We start from the raw sequence: 20114 nt of genomic DNA, 5'->3' as shown, positions 1-20114 counted from the left end.
AGTAAATGATGACTGAATTCTCATTTTTGTGTGAACTTTCCCTTTAACTCGTGGCTCTCTGGAATTCTTGATTCTGATGGGTCAAAATATTTTTGTATAATGACCTAGTTTCATGTTTCTTGTAACACACATTTCATGTCCATTTATTTATCATTCGTTAATCAGCGAGATAATGTACAGTCAGCCAGTCGTTTTTGGAAAATAAACCATTTCAGGATGATACAGGACCCCCCTGAGGGTTTGTTTTGAGATAATGACTAGCTGACTGTATGTCATCCTGTAACAATTACTACTAAACTGATTTAGTAATTTATAGCAATATATGAAGTTATTAAATGTTGGAAAAATGTGTGTTTATATAAAGCATTCTCTAAGGTTGTGATTGTTCCTCAGAGCCCTGAATGAGGTCACACCTCAAGGGCATTCAGAAGTGCAGCCGCTTTTCCAACACCACAGCAGAGGTAGTGCTGTGTAAGAGTGTGCGCTCCATTACCTTACCTGACCTCAGCCTAGTTACCATCTGAGCAAGAGAGAGAAGAAAGGAGGGAGGAGACAGAGAGAGATTGTGAAGAGTGAGCTAGGGGAAAAGGGAGGGTGAGCAGTAAGATTGGAAAAGGATAAAATGATAGTCAGAGTGAGAGAATAGACAGAGAGAGAGGTCTGTTTCAAAACCTAGCCTCGCTTCCTGCTGCCTACATAGGCAGCTGCTTTCTAAGGCAGCATCCTAACTGTTTTGGAAGCTCATAAGAGACTGATTTGGAATGCTTTACGTAGGCAGTAACTCAGATAGGGGGCAGCACAAGGGAGATTTGACAGGCAATTGTTTTCAGTGGAATTTGTGATTAGCATGTTGGTAGCCACTGTAGGCATTTCAGATGGTTTTGGAACAGAGCAAAAAACAGCCAGAAGACTGATATTTAAAGATGTACGAGTCAAAGTAGAGATTTTTTTTTTCAACCTTCACTGTTTTTTGAAAGGCGGAAAGGTCTTGACTGCTCTTTGTGATATGAAAGAAAACGGCTAAACTCAGGCATAGATGCGGAAAAAAAAATTCACAATATATTGCAGTCAATACTTAACAACCTCTGTTGTGTAGTTCCTGAGATGCGTGAATAATAACTAATAGCAGCACAAACACTTGTTTCTCTGGGAATAGTGTGAAGTGGCCATATGGTACCAGCTAATACTCAACAGACTTTTATTAGGAGCTCTACAGCTGTTCAGTCTGAGGACTAAAATATTTGTTCCTTCATTATGAGAATCTGTTATTACATTTGGCACTAGGGATATACCGGTTTCACTGTGTTAGTTTAGCTGTAGGGTTTGGGAAAACGCTAAATGATAGGAATTCACATTCAACGTTTATAGTGTTGTAGCTGTTCCTGTTCGATGTCTTTATAAAGGCATGTGTTCACCCCTTTTTGACAGTGCTGGTGCCCGATTTGGAGGCATTCTGTGAATTTCCACAAAAAAGAAAAAGAAAAAGAAAAGACTCCTTAAAACGGCTTTTTTATTTTTATTTTTTTCCTTTGTCTACAATACATTTTTATTTATATATATATATATATATATATATATATATATATATATATATATATATATATATACACACACACACACGCAAATACTATAATACTATAAGGGCAAATTGATTAGGATTAATTTGAATTATATATATAATATAAAAATATTAAATTAAATTAAATTACATTTATAAAATTACATAACATTTCATTCTATAATTTAAATCATTTTGGATGTTAACATTTTTTCAGTATGCAGACTAGAGAGATGTTTGGACATTCTCCCTGCTGAGCTCCGGCACAGCACTATTTCAGTAGAAAAGGTTCATTTTGACATTGGCTATGTATACATTCACACTTATAATGTGATTAAGGCAGTCCTGAAATTATGTTAATGTGATTATACTCATAATTAGTGTAACCATAATGACAGTATGTAGGCATACAGTGGGGCAAAAAAGTATTTAGTCAGCCACCAATTGTGCAAGTTCTCCCACTTAAAAAGATGAGAGAGGCCTGTAATTTTCATCATAGGTATACCTCAACTATGAGAGACAAAATGAGAAAAAAAAAATCCAGAAAATCACATTGTAGGATTTTTAAAGAATTTATTTGCAAATTATGGTGGAAAATAAGTATTTGGTCAATAACAAAATTTCTCTTTCACTGACCGAAGCATGCATGCTTTTGCTGGAGAAGAAAAGCGTGTTACACTCACACACAGCTTTGAAATCTTGGGAGCTCAGGAAATAGAGTTTATGCTTTAAAATTTGACTGGATATGGCCATCATGGTCAAAAACACTGGAATGCAGCCATTTTTTAACTGAAAGTTCACCCGATAATCATTTACTCACTCTCAAGTTGTTCCAAACCTTTCTTTTGTTCTGTTGAACGCAAAAGAAGTTATTATAAGGAATGTTGGTAACTAAACCGTTGCCGGTAGCCATAGTATTTTTTTTCCCCATACAGTGGAAGTCAATGGCTACCAACCACTATTTGGTTACCAGCATTCTTCAAAATATCTTCTTTTGTGTTCAACAGAAGAAAGAAACTAATACAGGTTTTAACAACTTGAGGGTTAGTAAATGATTAAAGAATTTATCATTTTTTGGGTGAATTATCCCTTTAAGCACTTTCGAATAATCAAAATGATGGCAAGTAGCATGCAGACAGGATTAAAGAGGTTTGCTTATGTCATGTAAAATCTTAATCCGAGTAATTTGTTATTCTGATTATTGCAAATAAACAGACTATTGGCACACATGTATAGTCACTGCCATGCCATCAAGGTTTTTAAAGTTGGAGATTTACTTTATTGGCCTAGTGAAATATGTGAGATGTTTGATGCAGTTGATCTGTCCATGTGTCAGTTCACGCAATAATCCCTCTGAAGACTGCATGTGGACGTGTTGGATGAACACAGAAAATAAGATCTGCAGTTTACATCAATTAAGAAAAACATATTTACTTACTTTAGAAACTGAAATCAGTAATGTCATTAAATGAAGGGTGCGCTTATATCATGATTAAACTGCTGGAGAGATTCACAGAGCTGGTGGTTGCTAGTAGGTATTTCTACTCAAGTTCTGTATTGGATGGTGGATCATTATCTGAACTTCGCTAACTGTCGTTGTCACTCATGGCATCAGAAGTTTCAGAAAATTGCATATCACTGTCACTTCAGTGTGAATACCCCTTTATACACTGAAAAAGTTTGGTGTAAGCAACACATTCTCACTCCCAACTCTTTTTGATGCACAGGGTACCCCTTTAGCGTAATTAAAAAAAAAATGTGTGCAGTCGGTGCGCAAATTAAAAAATTGCCACCAGAAGAAGCCTTACGTCAGTCTTGGTTGTGAAATGCCATTGACTCTTGTGTGTCTTGTGACCAATTGCATCATGCTAAAGTACGGGAGTATCTTTTTGAATGAGATGTGAGCACGTTAACGGAGTGGGATAATTTTCAGCATGTAAAACCTTATGTTTTACAAATTTCTTCGCATAAAGATATTGTATGGCTTCAGAAGCCTTGGCATGCAACGCGACTTGTTTGTAATACTTTTATACTGTTTTTTATGGTAAGTTTTTGCAATAAATACCTGTAACTGTACTTTTATTCGCCTGTTTATATTTTTCAGAAGTGGGTAGGTTTAGGGTAGGGGTGGGGTTAGGTGCTCCAATCAAAGTATACATTTATATAAAATGATTTATATTTTTTACAAATGCATGCAAACCATTAAATTAAGGCAAAAAAACTGAAAGCAATGGAGGACCCTACATGTCGAAAAGGGGTACCCTGTGCATTAAAAAATTACACTAAAGGGGTACCTTGAGCATCAAAAAGTGACGCCAAGGGGTCCTGACCAAGCGTGAATATGTGACGAGTTGGGAGTGAGAACGTGTTGGTGTAAGATTTACTTTGAAACAAATTTTGGTAAGAAATTGCTTGTAAATTTCACAAATAGCTGACCCTTCGCCGGGAGTGTGACTGACAAATCTGATCAATCATAACGCAAATATAACCGAATCTGCCATTTTGTCCGACGAACAAAACAGACAGGAGAGTAGATTTAAGTTGGTCGACTTGAACTTGAAAAATGCTGTGTACTGACGTCTTTCCGCGGTTGAAACAAGATACTTCTGATGTTCATTCATGTTTATTTTGTGCTATAACTAGTAAAGAGGAAGAAACGATCAGTTCAGGTGTCACTTGAACTGAGGCTACAGTGATCTGTCACGACACATTAAAGAGCCGCAAAACAGTATTTATCGTTTTAATTCATTTAAAAAATGACAAAATTTGAAAGCTGAGACTTTTTCATACTAAAAAAAAAATATTCTAAAGACTAAAATTGTATTTTTCTTGTAAAATATACTTCATTCAATAATTTTTACAGTATGCCCCAAAGTTGCAAAAATAGCATTCTACAATAACAACTGAATACAGCTTGATGTGAAACACGTGTGGAATAGATTTGAAGTACATGGTGAAAAAACTAGACGGATGCTGATTCATATGCCATCGGCCTGTGGATTTCTATGTTGTTGTTTACGCTAACGGCTAATGTGAAAAGGCTTAAACCTCTTGGTCTAAATGTAGGTTAGATACATGACACTGAATTGCCATGAAAACAGATCTGAAGACTTGGCGTAAGGAGAACCATTTTAAAAGAGAAGCTCACGTGTCCGAGTCGAAGCCAGAAATGACACGGCAGTTGGAAAACAGATGAAAAAAGATGTGAATATTGTATTGCATGAGTCTCACAGGGAGTTTCCTTTTAAATGTCTGCTTCATTTCTAAGCTGACAGGCTAGGTTTTCAGTGCATCCCTCTATCATGAATGACGTAGTCGGCTAAAAGTAGACACTGGCTTGTACAGGAAGCCCCATGTCGGCTCTTCACGTGCACACACTTAGGCTGATATGATATAGTATGAGTATTACAAATTCAGCCATAGCATAAAACTCAGTGCACACTGAAGCATAAGAGGGAGGTTTTGGGAACTAATGGCATGTGGTCAAATGTGTATGAGGAGATGAATTTGTTGGATTAAAGGATCTACAAAATTTTAGGCTAAATAGGGCTAAAAAATTCAGAAATAAAACTGACAGAATGTATTTCCATAAATATGGTGAAAGAAGAGAATGATTAATCCCAAAATGAGAAATAATTTACTTAACCTCATGTCGTTCCAAACCATTATGGCTTACTTTCTTGTGCAGAACACAAACACCCATCCAAAAAAAAAAAAAAAAAAACGGTTGGGTGAATACAGTACAAATATTGTACAATGCAACTCACTTTAATAAAGCACTCAGGGATTTCAGGAAAAGTCCATGTGGCTCTCTGAACATTTTCCAATTGTTTGGAATGGTTTGGTGAACACTAACCCAATATTAACTCTTTCACTGCCAGCATTTTTGAAAAAAAGTTGCCAGCCAACTCCACAGAAACCCGGAAAATTCTGTTTTGGCGGGGAAGCGTTGTCTCATAAATAACAGAAAATTCCATGTTTAGTGGGGAAAGAGTTAAAGCGATTTTGACAGTAAAATAATTGTGGTAAACTTCACCCTTTAAACTGGTGCATAGAAACACCAGGAAAAGCAGGTGGACATTTTCGCCACCTACTGGACTGGAGTGCAAAGGGTTGAATGACGCACACAAATTTTACAGTTAAAATGGCTTCAATATTGAATTGTTTTTCGCCAAAACGTATAAAAGCAATCTTGTGGTGCAATGTACTGCCATTGTCTTAAATTCACTCAAACAGATATTTGTTAAATTATTTCCTTTTGTGTTCTGCATAATTTTTTTTTTTTTTTAAGTTACGTTTGGAATGATATGTGAGTGAGTAAATTTTGACAAAAATAAATTTTACGTTAACTATCCCTTTAATCTCTATCTGACTTAGTTTTGTCTCACCAAGGAAAAGGAACACTAAGGGCATGTTTACACACAGCAACTTTGAACCAAACAAACTCTTGTGCAATTACTTTGTTAGTGTGATTCATTTGAAGAAGTATGAATGCTGCCATCCGAATATTGGTTTGTACCAAACTAGCGGATCAGGATCAACCTTTCATTTTGGGTGTTATTCACAAAATATAGTCATAAAAGCTGTCCAATTAGGTTGTGACCGTATCCTCATGTCTTTTGTTTTGTATCTTTAGGTTAGGTGTTAAAAATGTAAATGTTAACACCAAGTGAACCAAATGTATAATTTTCTTTTTTTGTCCGAACTAAAAGAACCAAGAAAACCGAATAACCGAAGGCATGCAAAAACATACCCACTGGAAACACAATAAAATTCTAAACTAAACTTTGAGTAAACAATAGCTAAACAATGAAGTTACATACTACAACTGTGATAGACCACAATACACACTTGCTGATATTTCTTTAAGCCAATGCACATAAATACCACACAGATATAGATCCACAAACTACAGTGCACTGAAATGCTACAATATGTGAAGTTCCCCTTCCATCCTTATGTACACAAACAGTCTCTCTGCTGCTTTAGTACATAAACACCTACATGCACACATGTGTGCCGATACACAAACATAGTATGGTACAGTTTATGTGTACGTGCTTCTGATGGGACAATGATTAACAGGATTTTTGTGGGGCAGCTGCGTACAGTGGTCAGAAGGGGCCCGAGAGTCAGCCGAACAGATTTCAGGCCTGATTTGCGTCTGTGTTTGGATGGTGAGGTGGAGGAGGGCTTTGTTGTGTTTCCTGTGTCGCAGTTTACTGTTTTTTAGAGCAAGAAAAATGGGCTTATGTAAGGGGTCATGTGATTTAGCCAGAAATAGTGGCGAGGCTACAGCTGCTGTTGCTCCGTTTGCAGATCATGGGCTTTTTTGGCAGCTTCTAGACAGACTCGCTGCGCACCACCGAAAACACTCATTGTGCCTGTCTGTAGCCACACAGTCCATAAGCACTAAAGGAAAGCACGTTCATGTAATGTAGGTAGCACCAGTGGCATGCAGTTTAGCGGAGAAGCGGAGAAGTGCTTCCCATGATGCACGAGTGAAAGAGGGGGTGGAATATGGGTAAGAGAACGAAAGGGAGAGATGCACACGGCCGCGGTGCCTGGATGCGGCCCTGCGGCGCCGTGCTCTGGCCTGTGGAGCGAGTGGGTGTGTGGCGAGTCAGTGGAGCGGAATGGTGCTCCGAAACGAGAGCTCGATCCACGAGCTGTGGCCTTGGCCAAGGAAGGCAGCACATGAGGAATAGCGTCATAGCGTCCTGCGCCAAGACATCAGCCAACCCATGACACACTCAGAAACACTGTTTGGGATGGCTCATTTGTCCTCTGTGATAATAGTGCAGGGGCGTAAAGTGTAAGACAGCTGTCTCTTTTGCATCGTATACTCACAAAGGGATGACTGTGCTCGAGGACCAGAATGCACCACAATGTCCTTGTGAAGGTCACATTTTTGTTAATGCACGGAACAGAGTGATCTGTCTTTTTTGTATTACGTTATTAGGGCAGTAAATCAAAAATTTTAATTTTTCACTGAATTAATTACATTACATCCTAATTCATTTTTTCAAATGAACCAAAACACATCACAATGACTTAGAAAAGCCTCCACAGAAAACTATATATTATGTCATTTTTAATAATTAATTATAGAAATTAATTGGTTAAATTAACAGTCCTATAAACAAACCATTGTCCATGTGATCCACGGAAGAGCTCATTCCTAATTTCTGTAACAATTCCTAAAGAGAAAAAAAAGAGAAAAGATACATAGAGTTTTATAAAAATCTTGAACATGTTCTCTCTCTTCTTGCAGGTCAGCACAACTACCTTTGTGCTGGGAGGAATGACTGTATCATTGACAAGATTCGGAGGAAAAACTGTCCAGCATGCAGAGTACGGAAGTGTCTACAAGCCGGGATGAATCTTGGGGGTAACTGAATTTACTTACTATGGGACTAAAAACTGTTGTGAAGTGATATGAAACAATTATACGGGCACACCTGAGATCATTAATCTTAAAATATAAGAAATATATCCAGAATATAAAAAACACAAAATGTTATTGTGAATGTTATAATATGAGGGATTGCCTTTTTTAGTGAAGATGTACAGTGTTACAGAGAAATCTTTTCTTTTTTTGTCTTTTATTTATCAAAGGTAAGTGACTTAAAAGAACATATTGAAATATGCTTCACATACATCTGTGCTTTCAATATAATTGCAACACAATTTGAGCAGTACTCAGTGAGCTGGAAAAAATGACCAAGGTAGATGGTTTTTAAAAAGACAATAAGTGAAATACAGATGAAGTCAGTTGGTTGTTTGTGTAACAAATGCTAGCCAAGGGTCACACTAATGGGGGACACCTTATTATTATATTGAATATATAAAACTATTGATAAACTTGAGAAATCAGTACAGCCTCAACAAACAGTTTACATCACTACAGCCATGTCAACTCCTGAAAACAACGAATTAGGCAAACATTAACTAGTGACTCCAAACAGATGAAAAAACACACACACACACACACACACAAAAAAACAGTGAAGTTTCATCATGTGCATCTGTAATGTGCCTAGAATTGCAACTAGGGATGCACCGATACCACTTTTTCCAGTAATCGCCCGATACCGATACTTTTATTTTTGGTACTTGCCGATACAGAGTACCAATACCAATACCAATATTTTCATTGCATTTGTACATTTTTTAAATATTGGGTACAGAAACCAAAAGAGTATGTATAATGTTAGTTGGTTAACTTAATTTTCAAATAGATACAGTCAAACCAAAATGTATTCTGACACCTTCAACATTTCTCACATTATCACAGTTTATTCGCTATAGTTTAGAAAATGGTAATAAAATATGACAAGAACTCAGAGTTAAACTGTGTCAGAACAAATTCAGCTTGATAATGTTATATAACTTTGATAGAAAGGTATGTAATGGATTACAATAAACCAAAAAATATTCATCCAGCTGTCAATATTTACACAACTATCAATACTTTGTCGGGTGACCCTTAGCCTTAATGACAGCATATAGTCTCCTGGGCATGCTGTCATCAGGGTTCATGCAAACCTGAACTTAAATATTTTCCCGGACTCGGTCTGAATAATTTTTGGTCCCAAATTTGTATCAATTTTACCGGTAGTCCACTGTATGAATAATTTTTGGGTATAATATTTCACAGTTTAGTTTATTTTGCTATCCTCACTTTACATAAATGAACTATAGTGTCCTGCACCCACTAGTAAAAAAATATATAAAAAATTATATCTGGTCTCTGAATAATTTTTGGTTTGACTGTATATCTCGGTTATTTTTACACTTAATTATGCCCATGGCTTAGTACTGTAATCACACGCTTTGCTGTAAAAATGCAGGGGACCACTCGCTATAAATCTCCTAACTGTGATATTTTCATAAATAGAAGTCGCGTTTTTTTCATCTGAAACGTGCAGCGATTTATTTTCCAAAACCACTCATATAATGCAGAAACACTCATGAATCTGATTTGTACTGGTGCAGAATGAGAGGGACAAGTACAGTACAGCCTAGCGTATTTCACACAGGCTGTTAGTTTCACTTTTGCCAGAAAGTCGTGTATGCTTAAGGGTGAAAATATATGACGTTTATAGCGAATGCCCCTATAAATTGTCTTATATTTACGATTTAGTTTTAATCCAAATGATGCGTGCTAAGTGAGCGAACATCAATAAAGATCACACAACAGAAGTGCGTGCTCGCTCTCTCTCTCACTCTCTCTCCCTCCCTACCATTAAGTAACTTGTGCATTGTTTTACTTACTTCTTTTTGACATATCCGACCGAACTACAAACTTTCCAGTGATGTTTGTGAGAAAGGCATATTCACTCGACAAGCTCGCGCATCTGCGCCGCCGCGCACTCAATCCTCTCAGCGTGATTTGCTTACCAGCTGGCGCAAATCAGCTATATCGGCATTAATACTGAATGTTTTATATTCATTGCATACATATAGTTCGTAGACATCTTTAATCTCTAATAACTCCATTCTGCTGTCTATTGTCGGTGTTTCTTTGTCTGAATATGGCACTTATCACATACTGTGTGGTATCGGCATTTGGTATCGGGGCATTTTAACGAGTATGAGTACAGGAGCTCAGTATTGGGCCCGATACCGATACCAGTAAAACACACGATTTATTTGACCAACTCTGATCAAAGCTGCATCTCTACCTGGTTGGGTTTCTAAACTGTATTTCTGTGGTAAAGGGGGGGTTTTGTCTTACCCGTGTTTCCCTGATGTTTATTAGTCACGATTTTCTTTAAAAATGTCCCTTGGAATGGATATATATAAATAGTAAATGAGTTGTAACTTTTGACAGATGACTCATCATTTCGCATTTTCAAATGACTAACTACTTTTTTAACAAATATATGTGGCATATATAGTTTATCTTAAACCAGCTGTTATCACTGAATAATACAGTATACACTGTAGCTTTAGTGCAGTAAACCTGAGTTACCGTAGTTTTTTTTTGCTTGATTCTCTCTTTAAAAAGCATCTTGAGAACAATACTAACAAATAATAAATTAGATATTACATTATTATTAATATTATATTACATTTTTATTACGTTCCAGTGTAGAATGAAAAATGCGGAGGTCAGTGAAGGTACTGCAGGAAGATATATAACATAGAGTTTAATAACACTTATTATTCTACCACTTTTTATTGAAATTCTTCCTGAACCTCATTGAGTCATTCTAGGTGAAGATCTTTGGGCTAAAAATATGAATGTATAAGGGGAAGTGTAAATTTTTGGTTCTGATGATAGACTATTTTTTCATCAAGAAATATAATAGATGTATTTGATTTGAAATGATAAATAAACATCCATCTGAAAGACTACAACGTTTACACAAAGTTGTCGAGAGTATAAAATCTGAGCATTTACTGGGACTAGCACATATGCCACCTTCAGTCTCACTTACTGATGTGATATAAACCTGCTGGCACAGGAATCTTGCAATTAATATCAAATTGGAACACTCACACAGCCAATTAACAGCATCCTCTCGAACCACATAAGAAGTGACATCTATACAGCAGGGATTTAAACTGTGATCTCTGCTATAAGATCCATCTCTATTTGAATAATTACTTCTATCAGCTCCAGCTCATTTCAGATATGAAAAACTGTAGGAACACTGCTTGAAGACTACACTGGGGGTCTTTTCATTAATACCTTGTTCATTTCAAATTATTTATCTCTCTTATAAATCACTGTAAGACCTTCAATGTTTAACATAAATTGTAATTATTCATAAAATGGATCAGGCTGCTCAAGCGAACAGCTTTAATAATATATGTTTGTTATTTCTCAGCACGGAAATCCAAGAAGTTGGGGAAGATGAAGAGCGTTAGCGAGGATTCTTCCCTGCAGAACTCAAAGGACGGGCCTCCGTTTCTGACCTCGGAGAAAGAGTTGAGCTCAGCCAATGCTCTTGTCCCCCACGTCCCCACGGTAGCACCGTTTCTGTCACCGTCCGTGTGTAGCGTCCTGGAGCTCATAGAGCCTGAAGTGGTGTTCGCGGGCTATGACAACACACAGCCCGACACAACCGACCACCTGCTCACCAGCCTCAACCACCTCGCCGGAAAACAGATGATCCGAGTGGTCAAGTGGGCCAAAGTACTTCCAGGTATACTTCCAAGGCAAATTTGTTTCTCAGGTTCCGTCTTCTGCATATTCAAAAGACAGGGACATTTTCTCCAGATTTGAACTTTTTTGTCATTCAAGGTCAAGTTTTAGTTGAGCTGTTGATCTCTGAAATGTACTTAGAAACTATGCTGTCATATTGATACAATCCTTGACCTGTCGGTTGCATTGGTATAGTAGGGTCTATATGATTATAATATAATTTTCTATAATTGTGTTCAGGATCATAAGATCTGTGTCTTCAGCCCACACCTAACTATTCATGCTTTTTCAAGCATTGACACTTTATGCTAAAGGAATAGTTCACCGAAAAATTTACATTCTGTCATAAATTACTCAACCTCATGTCGTTCCAAAGACCTTCTTCATTCATCTTCAGAACACAAATGAAGATATTTTTGATGAAATCCAAGAGCTTTCTGACCCTGCATAGACAGCAATGCAACTGACATGTTCAAGGCCCAGAAACGTAGTAAGGACATTGATAAAATGTCCATGTGTCGTGGCACTCTTGTGAACGTGCTGTGGAGACTGACACGAAAGATAAGAAATTGTTGAATAAAGATGTTATTTTTGTTTTCTTGGTGCACAAAAAGTATTCACGTAGCGTCATAAAACTGATGATGAACCACTGATGTCATATGGACAATTTTAATGATGTTCTTACTACCTTTCTGGGCCTTGAACGTGTCAGTTGCATTGCTGTCTATGGCAGGGTCAGAAAGCTCTTGGATTTCATCAAAGATATCTTAATTTGTGTTACGAAGATGAACAAAGGTCTTACAGGTTTGGAACGACATGAGGGCGAGTAATTAATGACAGATTTTTTCATTTTTGGGTGAACTATTGTAAGGATGGTTTTCCTACGGTGGTTCAGGCTGTAGGATTGCCGAATGACTAAAGAAACGTTATCAGCACGATGGTATAAAACTGTACATTTCTAGTCTATTACCACCCACTGCCACTTATACCAACGACGGAAATAAGCGCAGTTAGAATAGCTACATATGTGGGAGAGCGTTGCTATTGTGTGACTATTGTATTGCAATAGGTAACACTTTAAGATGAACCTTGAATCAAGACTAGTTAGCACATAATTAATAATTGAAATGGTTTAATAACAATATTTTGTTATGGTTACACTTGAATTGGTTACAAAATAGATGAAGGATGGTAAAGCATAGTTAATTGTACCCAACATGTAAAATATTACCTGAGAGAAAGAGATAGAGAGAGGAAGAAAAAGAGGGAGAGAGGGCAGAGACCCAAGAAGAGAGCCAGCCAAGGAAAGAGACAGAGCAACAGTTACAGTCCTCTTTTATCCCTTCCTTGACCATGTGACTAAAAACCAAATGTGAGACATTCAAACTGACCAATCAGCAGATTATAACTTCACCCACTGGGCAAAAGGTGTGACAATTAGCAGACCCCCGGTGTATACACATGTTGGCCTACAGGCATTGATCACTATCAGCACCTCTGTGCCTTCAGGAATTCCAAATGGCCCTTTTGTTACTGAAGATAGGTTTGGGACAGGAAAGCAGAAATCTTTGATAATTTTTGACCTTACACTATCCCTTTAACATACTATATATCTGTGTTCAACAAGGCTGAATGAACTTGATCAAAAATAGTGAAAACAGCAATATTGTGAAATATTATTGCAATTTAAAATAACTTTTTTTCTATTTTAAATATTTAAAAATGTACTTTATTCCTGTGATGCAAAGCTGAATTTTCAGCATCATTACATCAGTCTTCAGTGTCACGTGATTCTTCAGAAATCATTCTAATATGGTGATTTGCAACTCTTAAAAAAATTAAAACATTTCTTAATATTTGAATGTTGAAAACAGTTGTGCTGCTTAAAGAAAACCATGGAAATCATGATAATTCTTAGGATTCTCTGACGAACAGAACGCTGGAAAGAACTGTATTTATTTGAAGTCCACAAGCTTCCAACGTAGGTTGGCTCATCATATAGAAGAATCAGAGGTTCACTGTGTCTGTAGTAACAGTAATTGATTAACTGAGAATTGCTAGCATATCTTAATGTATTATAAACTAAAAATCCCATACAATGTTTAGTAGTTAATTATAATTTTGGAAAAATCTGTTTTTGTCATTCCAAATTAAGTTTTCAAGGTACCTTGCAACAAGACGGTCATTTGCTGTATTGCAATTATTTGATACCAGGGTGTCTCCTTGCTATATCCGGATATAAAAATAGAAGGCTGAAAACACACCAGGGCAAACTGGCTCACCAAGTTTCAAAGACTTTCCAGGCAGGCTTTGGGCAGTCAATGCATCACACGCTCAGGCAATCTACAAGTGATGACTTGCAGATGTTTAATTAGTTATTTTGTTCTGTTATGTCCACATTGCTCTGTGTTTGTCATGTGATTTTAAACCATTTTAGGAGTCAAAAACAGGTGACAAGATTCAGATGAGTGTTTGATGGGAAAAATAGCATGTATTTCAACACTTTAAGTTTTGTAGTTCTGTAAGTTTGTGCAAGTTACATTGACAATAATTTCACTAGTTTCACCAACATGTGGACCAGTTTCCAAAGGGATAATGTGGGGAAATTATTATTTATAACAAAAGAGAACACAAGGGACGCTCAGAGATTGCCTAGAAATGATAAAGCTATTGTACACAAGAGATTTTAAGTTAACGGTGTGACACATTACAGTCAATAGTGAATTTGCGTATTGCAGACAAGCCAAAAATAGCCTCTGCTTCACCGATAAGTTTATAGTGTGTCCTCATGTGGCTTATATTATAGCTTGTGGGTGACTTTATAGCCCTCAATGTGAGTTTTGGCAAGAATCCAGTCTGCTGTATTGCTAACTCTCTCTGACAACAGGACAATGAATGGAAACCTTCTGTGATTCATGTAAACCTGATTGTGCTGACTGCACTGCAAGACTTTTTCATTTGTGAACAAATTTGTGCCACTCTAGGAATCAACCGCAAACTGTTAGGTTCACAATGGCCACACGCATTACATTAACTAAAGAAGTAAATAAGATTAAAACTTAACTTGCATTTTCCAAACAATTTTACTATCTGCATCCATTTCTTGTATGCATATTTCATGTTTTTTTTTTACATTCATATCATTCATTTCTCACCTTTATCATATATATTTTCAGTGGAATTTTTTTGAAGAATCATAATGCAGCTCTTGCCATATAACAAATATATCTTCATAGTGACAAAAAAGCCCAGGATAGCAAGATCCTATTTTATTTCTTAGTTTTAGCTCTGCTTCAGGGCAAGTCATGCCTCTTTGCTCTGTGTTAACTTGCCCTTTATTTTTTCCCCCCAGGTTTCCGCAGTCTACCTATTGAGGACCAAATCACGCTGATCCAGTATTCCTGGATGTGTCTCTCCTCCTTCTCCCTCAGCTGGAGATCCTACAAACACACCAACGCCCAAATGCTGTACTTCGCCCCTGACCTCGTCTTCAACGAGTAAGCTAACTCACACAACACCACATATTTACTTCATATAGATATTTGTTGATTTATTCCATCCAAACATTTGAAGTAAATAAAAACAAAACTCAGTTTTCCATAAACTACAACATACAGACAATCCTTGGCCTTAGGTTAACCCTGTTTAAAGAATTCTGTGCTTCAAGTTACACAAGTTAAGATAATAATACAAAATGATAAGCTCAAAAAGCATGTTCCCAGCAGGCGTAAGTCTGTGACCTCAAAACTGTCCCTTCAATTGCTCCGCTAGGAAATACACTTTCCCTATAAGCACTTCTTGATAACGTTGATCATGGCCGAGAGTTAGATCAATGGGGCACACAATCAGCACAATCGACGAGAAGTGTTGAGTGGAAAGAGTGTGATTGTGTGCTTTTTAAAGCTAAATGTCCATTTATTGAGCGTAGTGGGAGAAGCGTAAAAATAGAGCACAGTGACCCCTGCAGGAGAATTGGAGCACTTCATTGTATTTGCCAAATGACTTGGAAAGATCTTGAGAAAAAGTACAGAATTAACTGGCGTTTACATATTCTCATCACCTCATACACGACTTCAACAGATCCTGATGGCAAACCACCATGTAGGTTTCTGGCACACATGAGCTTTGTTTCATGATTGCCTAAACAATTAGCAGTCCTTCAGCACAGTCACAAAGACTTGAATTTTCACTCCTGACAAACCCTGAATCTGTTTATATCAGACTGCGACAACAATCCAAGTGTTGTCTGCAGGAAATTTAAGGCCCACATGCAGGCAGCAGTGTGTTGTCATCCACAATACCACACTATTTGTAAGATAAACACATTACATTACATTAACCCAGTGAATATAAAACAGCACATATATACTGTTATACTGTCTCAAAGTGAATACGTCAACATGTTTCCACTGAAAATAGTGTGTGCTTAGAGTAGTGTTTACTATATCACCGTTTATAGCTAAATAAATACGCTTTGAAATGGACACGATTTTTTTTATGAACTACACAAGGTATAATACATTCCAAAACACATGAAATAATGGTTTGTACTTACCATAATTAGTTTAGTTATAGAAATACTGGCAGCCAAGAACATTTATCCATTCAGAAGACATATAGCGACAACCAACTTCCCCATTCAGTCTACGACATATTAATAATTCTACATATTCTGAGTGCAGTTCATTGTTATATTATTACATTTTAATGGTTGGTTTTAAGGATATTTTGGTCGCCAAATGTCCATGTGAAATCTAGGTCTTGAAGCAAAACCAGCTGAGAAGCACTGCAGGACTAGTGCAGCAGTGCCCTTAAAAGATATTGATTGAAAACACTGTATGTCTGCCTTGAAGAGGAGCAAAACAAAAGTTTACAGGTTTCCAGTCTGACACTTTTCAGTGTCCTCTAAAAGTATGTCAAAAAGAGTCAGAAATATATGTGTATGGATGGGTGAGGGTGATCTTTGACAGACTGCTGTATGTGCATGTTCTTCCAACTTTCACACCTCTAATACAATTTATATAGAAATACCTCTCCATAGCAACTGAAAGACGAGTCACAACAAATGCCATTTCCTTCTGTCTTTCTCAATAAAATCTATTGTTTATGACAGAATGTAAATGTGTATATATATATATATATATATATATATATATATATACACACTGTATATACTGTATATAAAGAATAATTAGGAAAAGCTAATGTAAGGACACTACTATAAGGCAGACATTCTTACAGGTACTGAGATGAGGAATTGAACTCGTTTCTCATTCCATCTGAAAACAGAAGGTTGAAGTTTGGGATATTAAATAAAGATCTGTCAGACTGGAAGAACGGGAGAGAGAATCAGTTCTGGCAGACAAAAAGCAGACAAACCTGAGCACAGAATGACAGCAGGTTAGACAGCTTTGGAAGACTGATAGGCGTGCATGTATTCAGAAATACACACACACACACACTTGTCTGGTTTGCTATCCTTGTGGGGACTCTCCATAGGCGTAATGATTTTTCTACTGTACAGACCGTATATTCTATCGCCCTACACCAACCCTACACCTAAACCTACCCCTTACAGGAAACCTTCTGCATTTTTAGATTTTCAAAAAACTTAATTCTGTGTGATTTATTAGCTTGTTTACCCGTGGGGACCTCAATTTAGGTCCCCACCATGACACGAGTCCCCATGAGTCTGTGTGTATTCAGGTTTAAGTCCCCACCAGAATAGAAAAACAGGCACACACACACACACACACACCTAGAACCAAACAAAGTGGCAGATCAGAAAAGGTATCTAGTAAATGAATAAACAGCCAAGAAAGTGTCAAGATGAAACCAAAAGTGGTGAATAAGACTAAGAATAAGATTGTCAATGATGAATTCTGTGATCTGTTGAAACGTTTGTGACCAGTGGCTTTTTTATTTTACGATAAAGCCAGAATTCATTACATTTACATGTACACATTTGAAAGACGTTTACATTGCATAAAAGGTGTACATTTTATCAGTTTATGCATTCCCTGGGAATCAAACCCATGACCTTGGTGTTGTTAGCGCCATGCACTTTTGGAAAGCTTTTTGTTGCATGTTTGTTTGTCTTTGAAAACTTTATTAGTAATGAAAATATATATAAATGATTGTAATCGCAACAAAAAAATATATAGAAGTATTTGTATAAAATAAAATAATAATTATATTATTAGTTTAATAATATTTTAAAGTGTAATTTAATCCTGGAATGTCAAAGCTGTATTTTCAGCATCATTACTCCAGTCTTCAGTGTCACATGATTCTTCAGAAAACATTCGAATATGAATCGTTGAAAACAGTTCATATTTTTTCAGGATAATTTGATCAATGGAAAGTTCAAAAGAACAATATTTGTTTGAAACAGAAATATTTTGTAACAATTATAATACTTTTGTTATTTAATGTGTCCTTATGTTATGTGTCTAATTCGGCTTTGCCATCACATAAATATATTGCATTTGAAAATATATTCAAACAGAAAACTGTTATTCTAAATTGTAATAATACTTCACAATATTACAGTTTTTACTGTATTTTTGACCAAATAACTGCAGCCTTGGTGAGCATGAGACTTCTTTCAAAAGAAGTCAAAAACATAAAAAAAAACATCATAATGATTCCAATCCTTTGACCGAGTGTTTATTTTTGTTTTCATTAATAGTTAAATCGCTTATGTAGTTACACAAATAATGTTACAGTTCCTAATAAAGTTACTGGCCATTTGGCAAGTTTGATTTATTTTTCATTTATATGCCCAAGCCTATTTTTACTTGAATTTGGCAGTAGATGAGGGTTAATTCTGGACTGTAGATGTTCTCCAAACGGCTCTGCCAATGTGGTAATCTAATAAACCCCAAATGGTGCCTCAAGTACCATTTGATTGTTTCAATATTCTTTTAACTATTTCCACAGCAATTTTTGATTCAATAAAAATGAAGTTGTTTACTACAGATCCTCTCAATTTCTCCACCAGGGAACGTATGCAGCAGTCAGCCATGTACGATCTGTGTGTGGGCATGCGGCAGGTGAGCCAGGAGTTTGTCCGTCTGCAGCTAACTTACGAGGAGTTCCTCGCCATGAAGGTCCTGTTGCTGCTCAGCACAGGTGAGATTGTGTGCACAGAAAACATCTTCTACATGTGTTTCAAACAGACAAAGAATCAGCCAACAATATGGAAAATAAGCAAATGCATGAATGAATGGATGTCTTGCCTTTAGCACCCGAGCTGAGTATGTAGGTGCGTGAGATCAGAGAAATTTCCATGAGCTTTGATTGTATTTAAATATTGACACCTGTGGTTTGACCTAGTGACTTAGTGAGAAGGGATTTCAACATATTTTGAAAGGTTACATTCTCAAAATAGAAACTGGTAAACCAGGTTTCTGTACCTAGAGCCTTATACAGCTGAGGTCAATGAGTTTTAAGTTGTCTGTTTCTCTGTCACACCCTTACTTTCCTGTTTGTGCTGCACTTTGCACTAATTACGGCAAAAAGACTAAACAAACTGATTTAAAAGATCTTCAGCACTACATTTGATTTATTTACTGGTCTGAACCTTGTAATTCATTAAGAGAATTAACAAAAAATCAGTTTAATTGAAGGGTTCAATCATTGGTGAGATGCTAACTCAAAATTTCTTCTCAAGCTTTGTGCACTTAAGTCTAATGCTAAAACACTAAGAATTGCAATTGAATCAGAGTCTGAAAGCTACATTTGGCAGTATTGAATGATGTCCATCATTTTATCTTAATGTCTTCTTTATGAACACATTGTTGAAATTAAAAGGTTTTCCATAGTCACCTCCACAACCTTAAGGTGTGCCACTAAGTAATTGCTTTTTAGAAGATATTGCTTTGTTTGCAAAATGGATCACTTTAATTAAGACACCAAACAAAAAAAAAACACTTCTTTCCTTACACAATTAAATCATATTTTAGTATTATGATTAAAGGGGTCATATGATGTTGCTAAAAAGAACATTATTTTGTGTATTTGGTGTAATGAAATGTGTTTATGCGGTTTAAGGTTAAAAAAACACATTATTTTCCACATACTGTACATTATTGTTTCTCCTCTATGCCCCGCCTTTCTGAAACGCGTCGATTTTTACAAAGCTCATCGTTCTGAAAAGCGAGGTGTGCTGTGATTGGCCAGCTATCCAGTGCGTTGTGATATGGGCGAATACCTCAAGCGTGTGACGGAAATGTTACGCCCCTTGCTATATTGTGATGCCCAGTCCGGCCGGAGCAATGAGACAAAAACATTAAAACCCATTATAAACGAGGCATTGGTTGCATCCAGTGGGGACATAATTACAGATTATAATGACTTATACTGTCTTTTTACACGTTGCGTTGCAACGCAACGCGT

The 20114-nt window shown here is 36.7% G+C and overlaps 1 protein-coding gene across 1 annotated transcript in view; it reads left to right on the top strand.

Annotated features, from left to right (window-relative positions):
* Window positions 1–20114, top strand: part of LOC107550687 (mineralocorticoid receptor-like) — a 74047-nt gene that overhangs the window by 45493 nt on the left and 8440 nt on the right. Inside the window, exons 4-7 of the mRNA XM_016232035.1 lie at window positions 7833–7949; window positions 11398–11715; window positions 15067–15211; window positions 18718–18848. Of these exons, the coding sequence (XP_016087521.1) occupies window positions 7833–7949; window positions 11398–11715; window positions 15067–15211; window positions 18718–18848 (711 nt within the window). The remainder of the gene's footprint in view (window positions 1–7832; window positions 7950–11397; window positions 11716–15066; window positions 15212–18717; window positions 18849–20114) is intronic.

This window comes from Sinocyclocheilus grahami, unplaced genomic scaffold, assembly GCF_001515645.1.
Source record: "Sinocyclocheilus grahami isolate Dianchi unplaced genomic scaffold, SAMN03320097.WGS_v1.1 scaffold17.1, whole genome shotgun sequence".
Taxonomy (NCBI): domain Eukaryota; kingdom Metazoa; phylum Chordata; class Actinopteri; order Cypriniformes; family Cyprinidae; genus Sinocyclocheilus; species Sinocyclocheilus grahami.
Note: the sequence above shows the minus strand (reverse complement) of the source record. Positions and strands in the feature narration are given on the sequence as shown.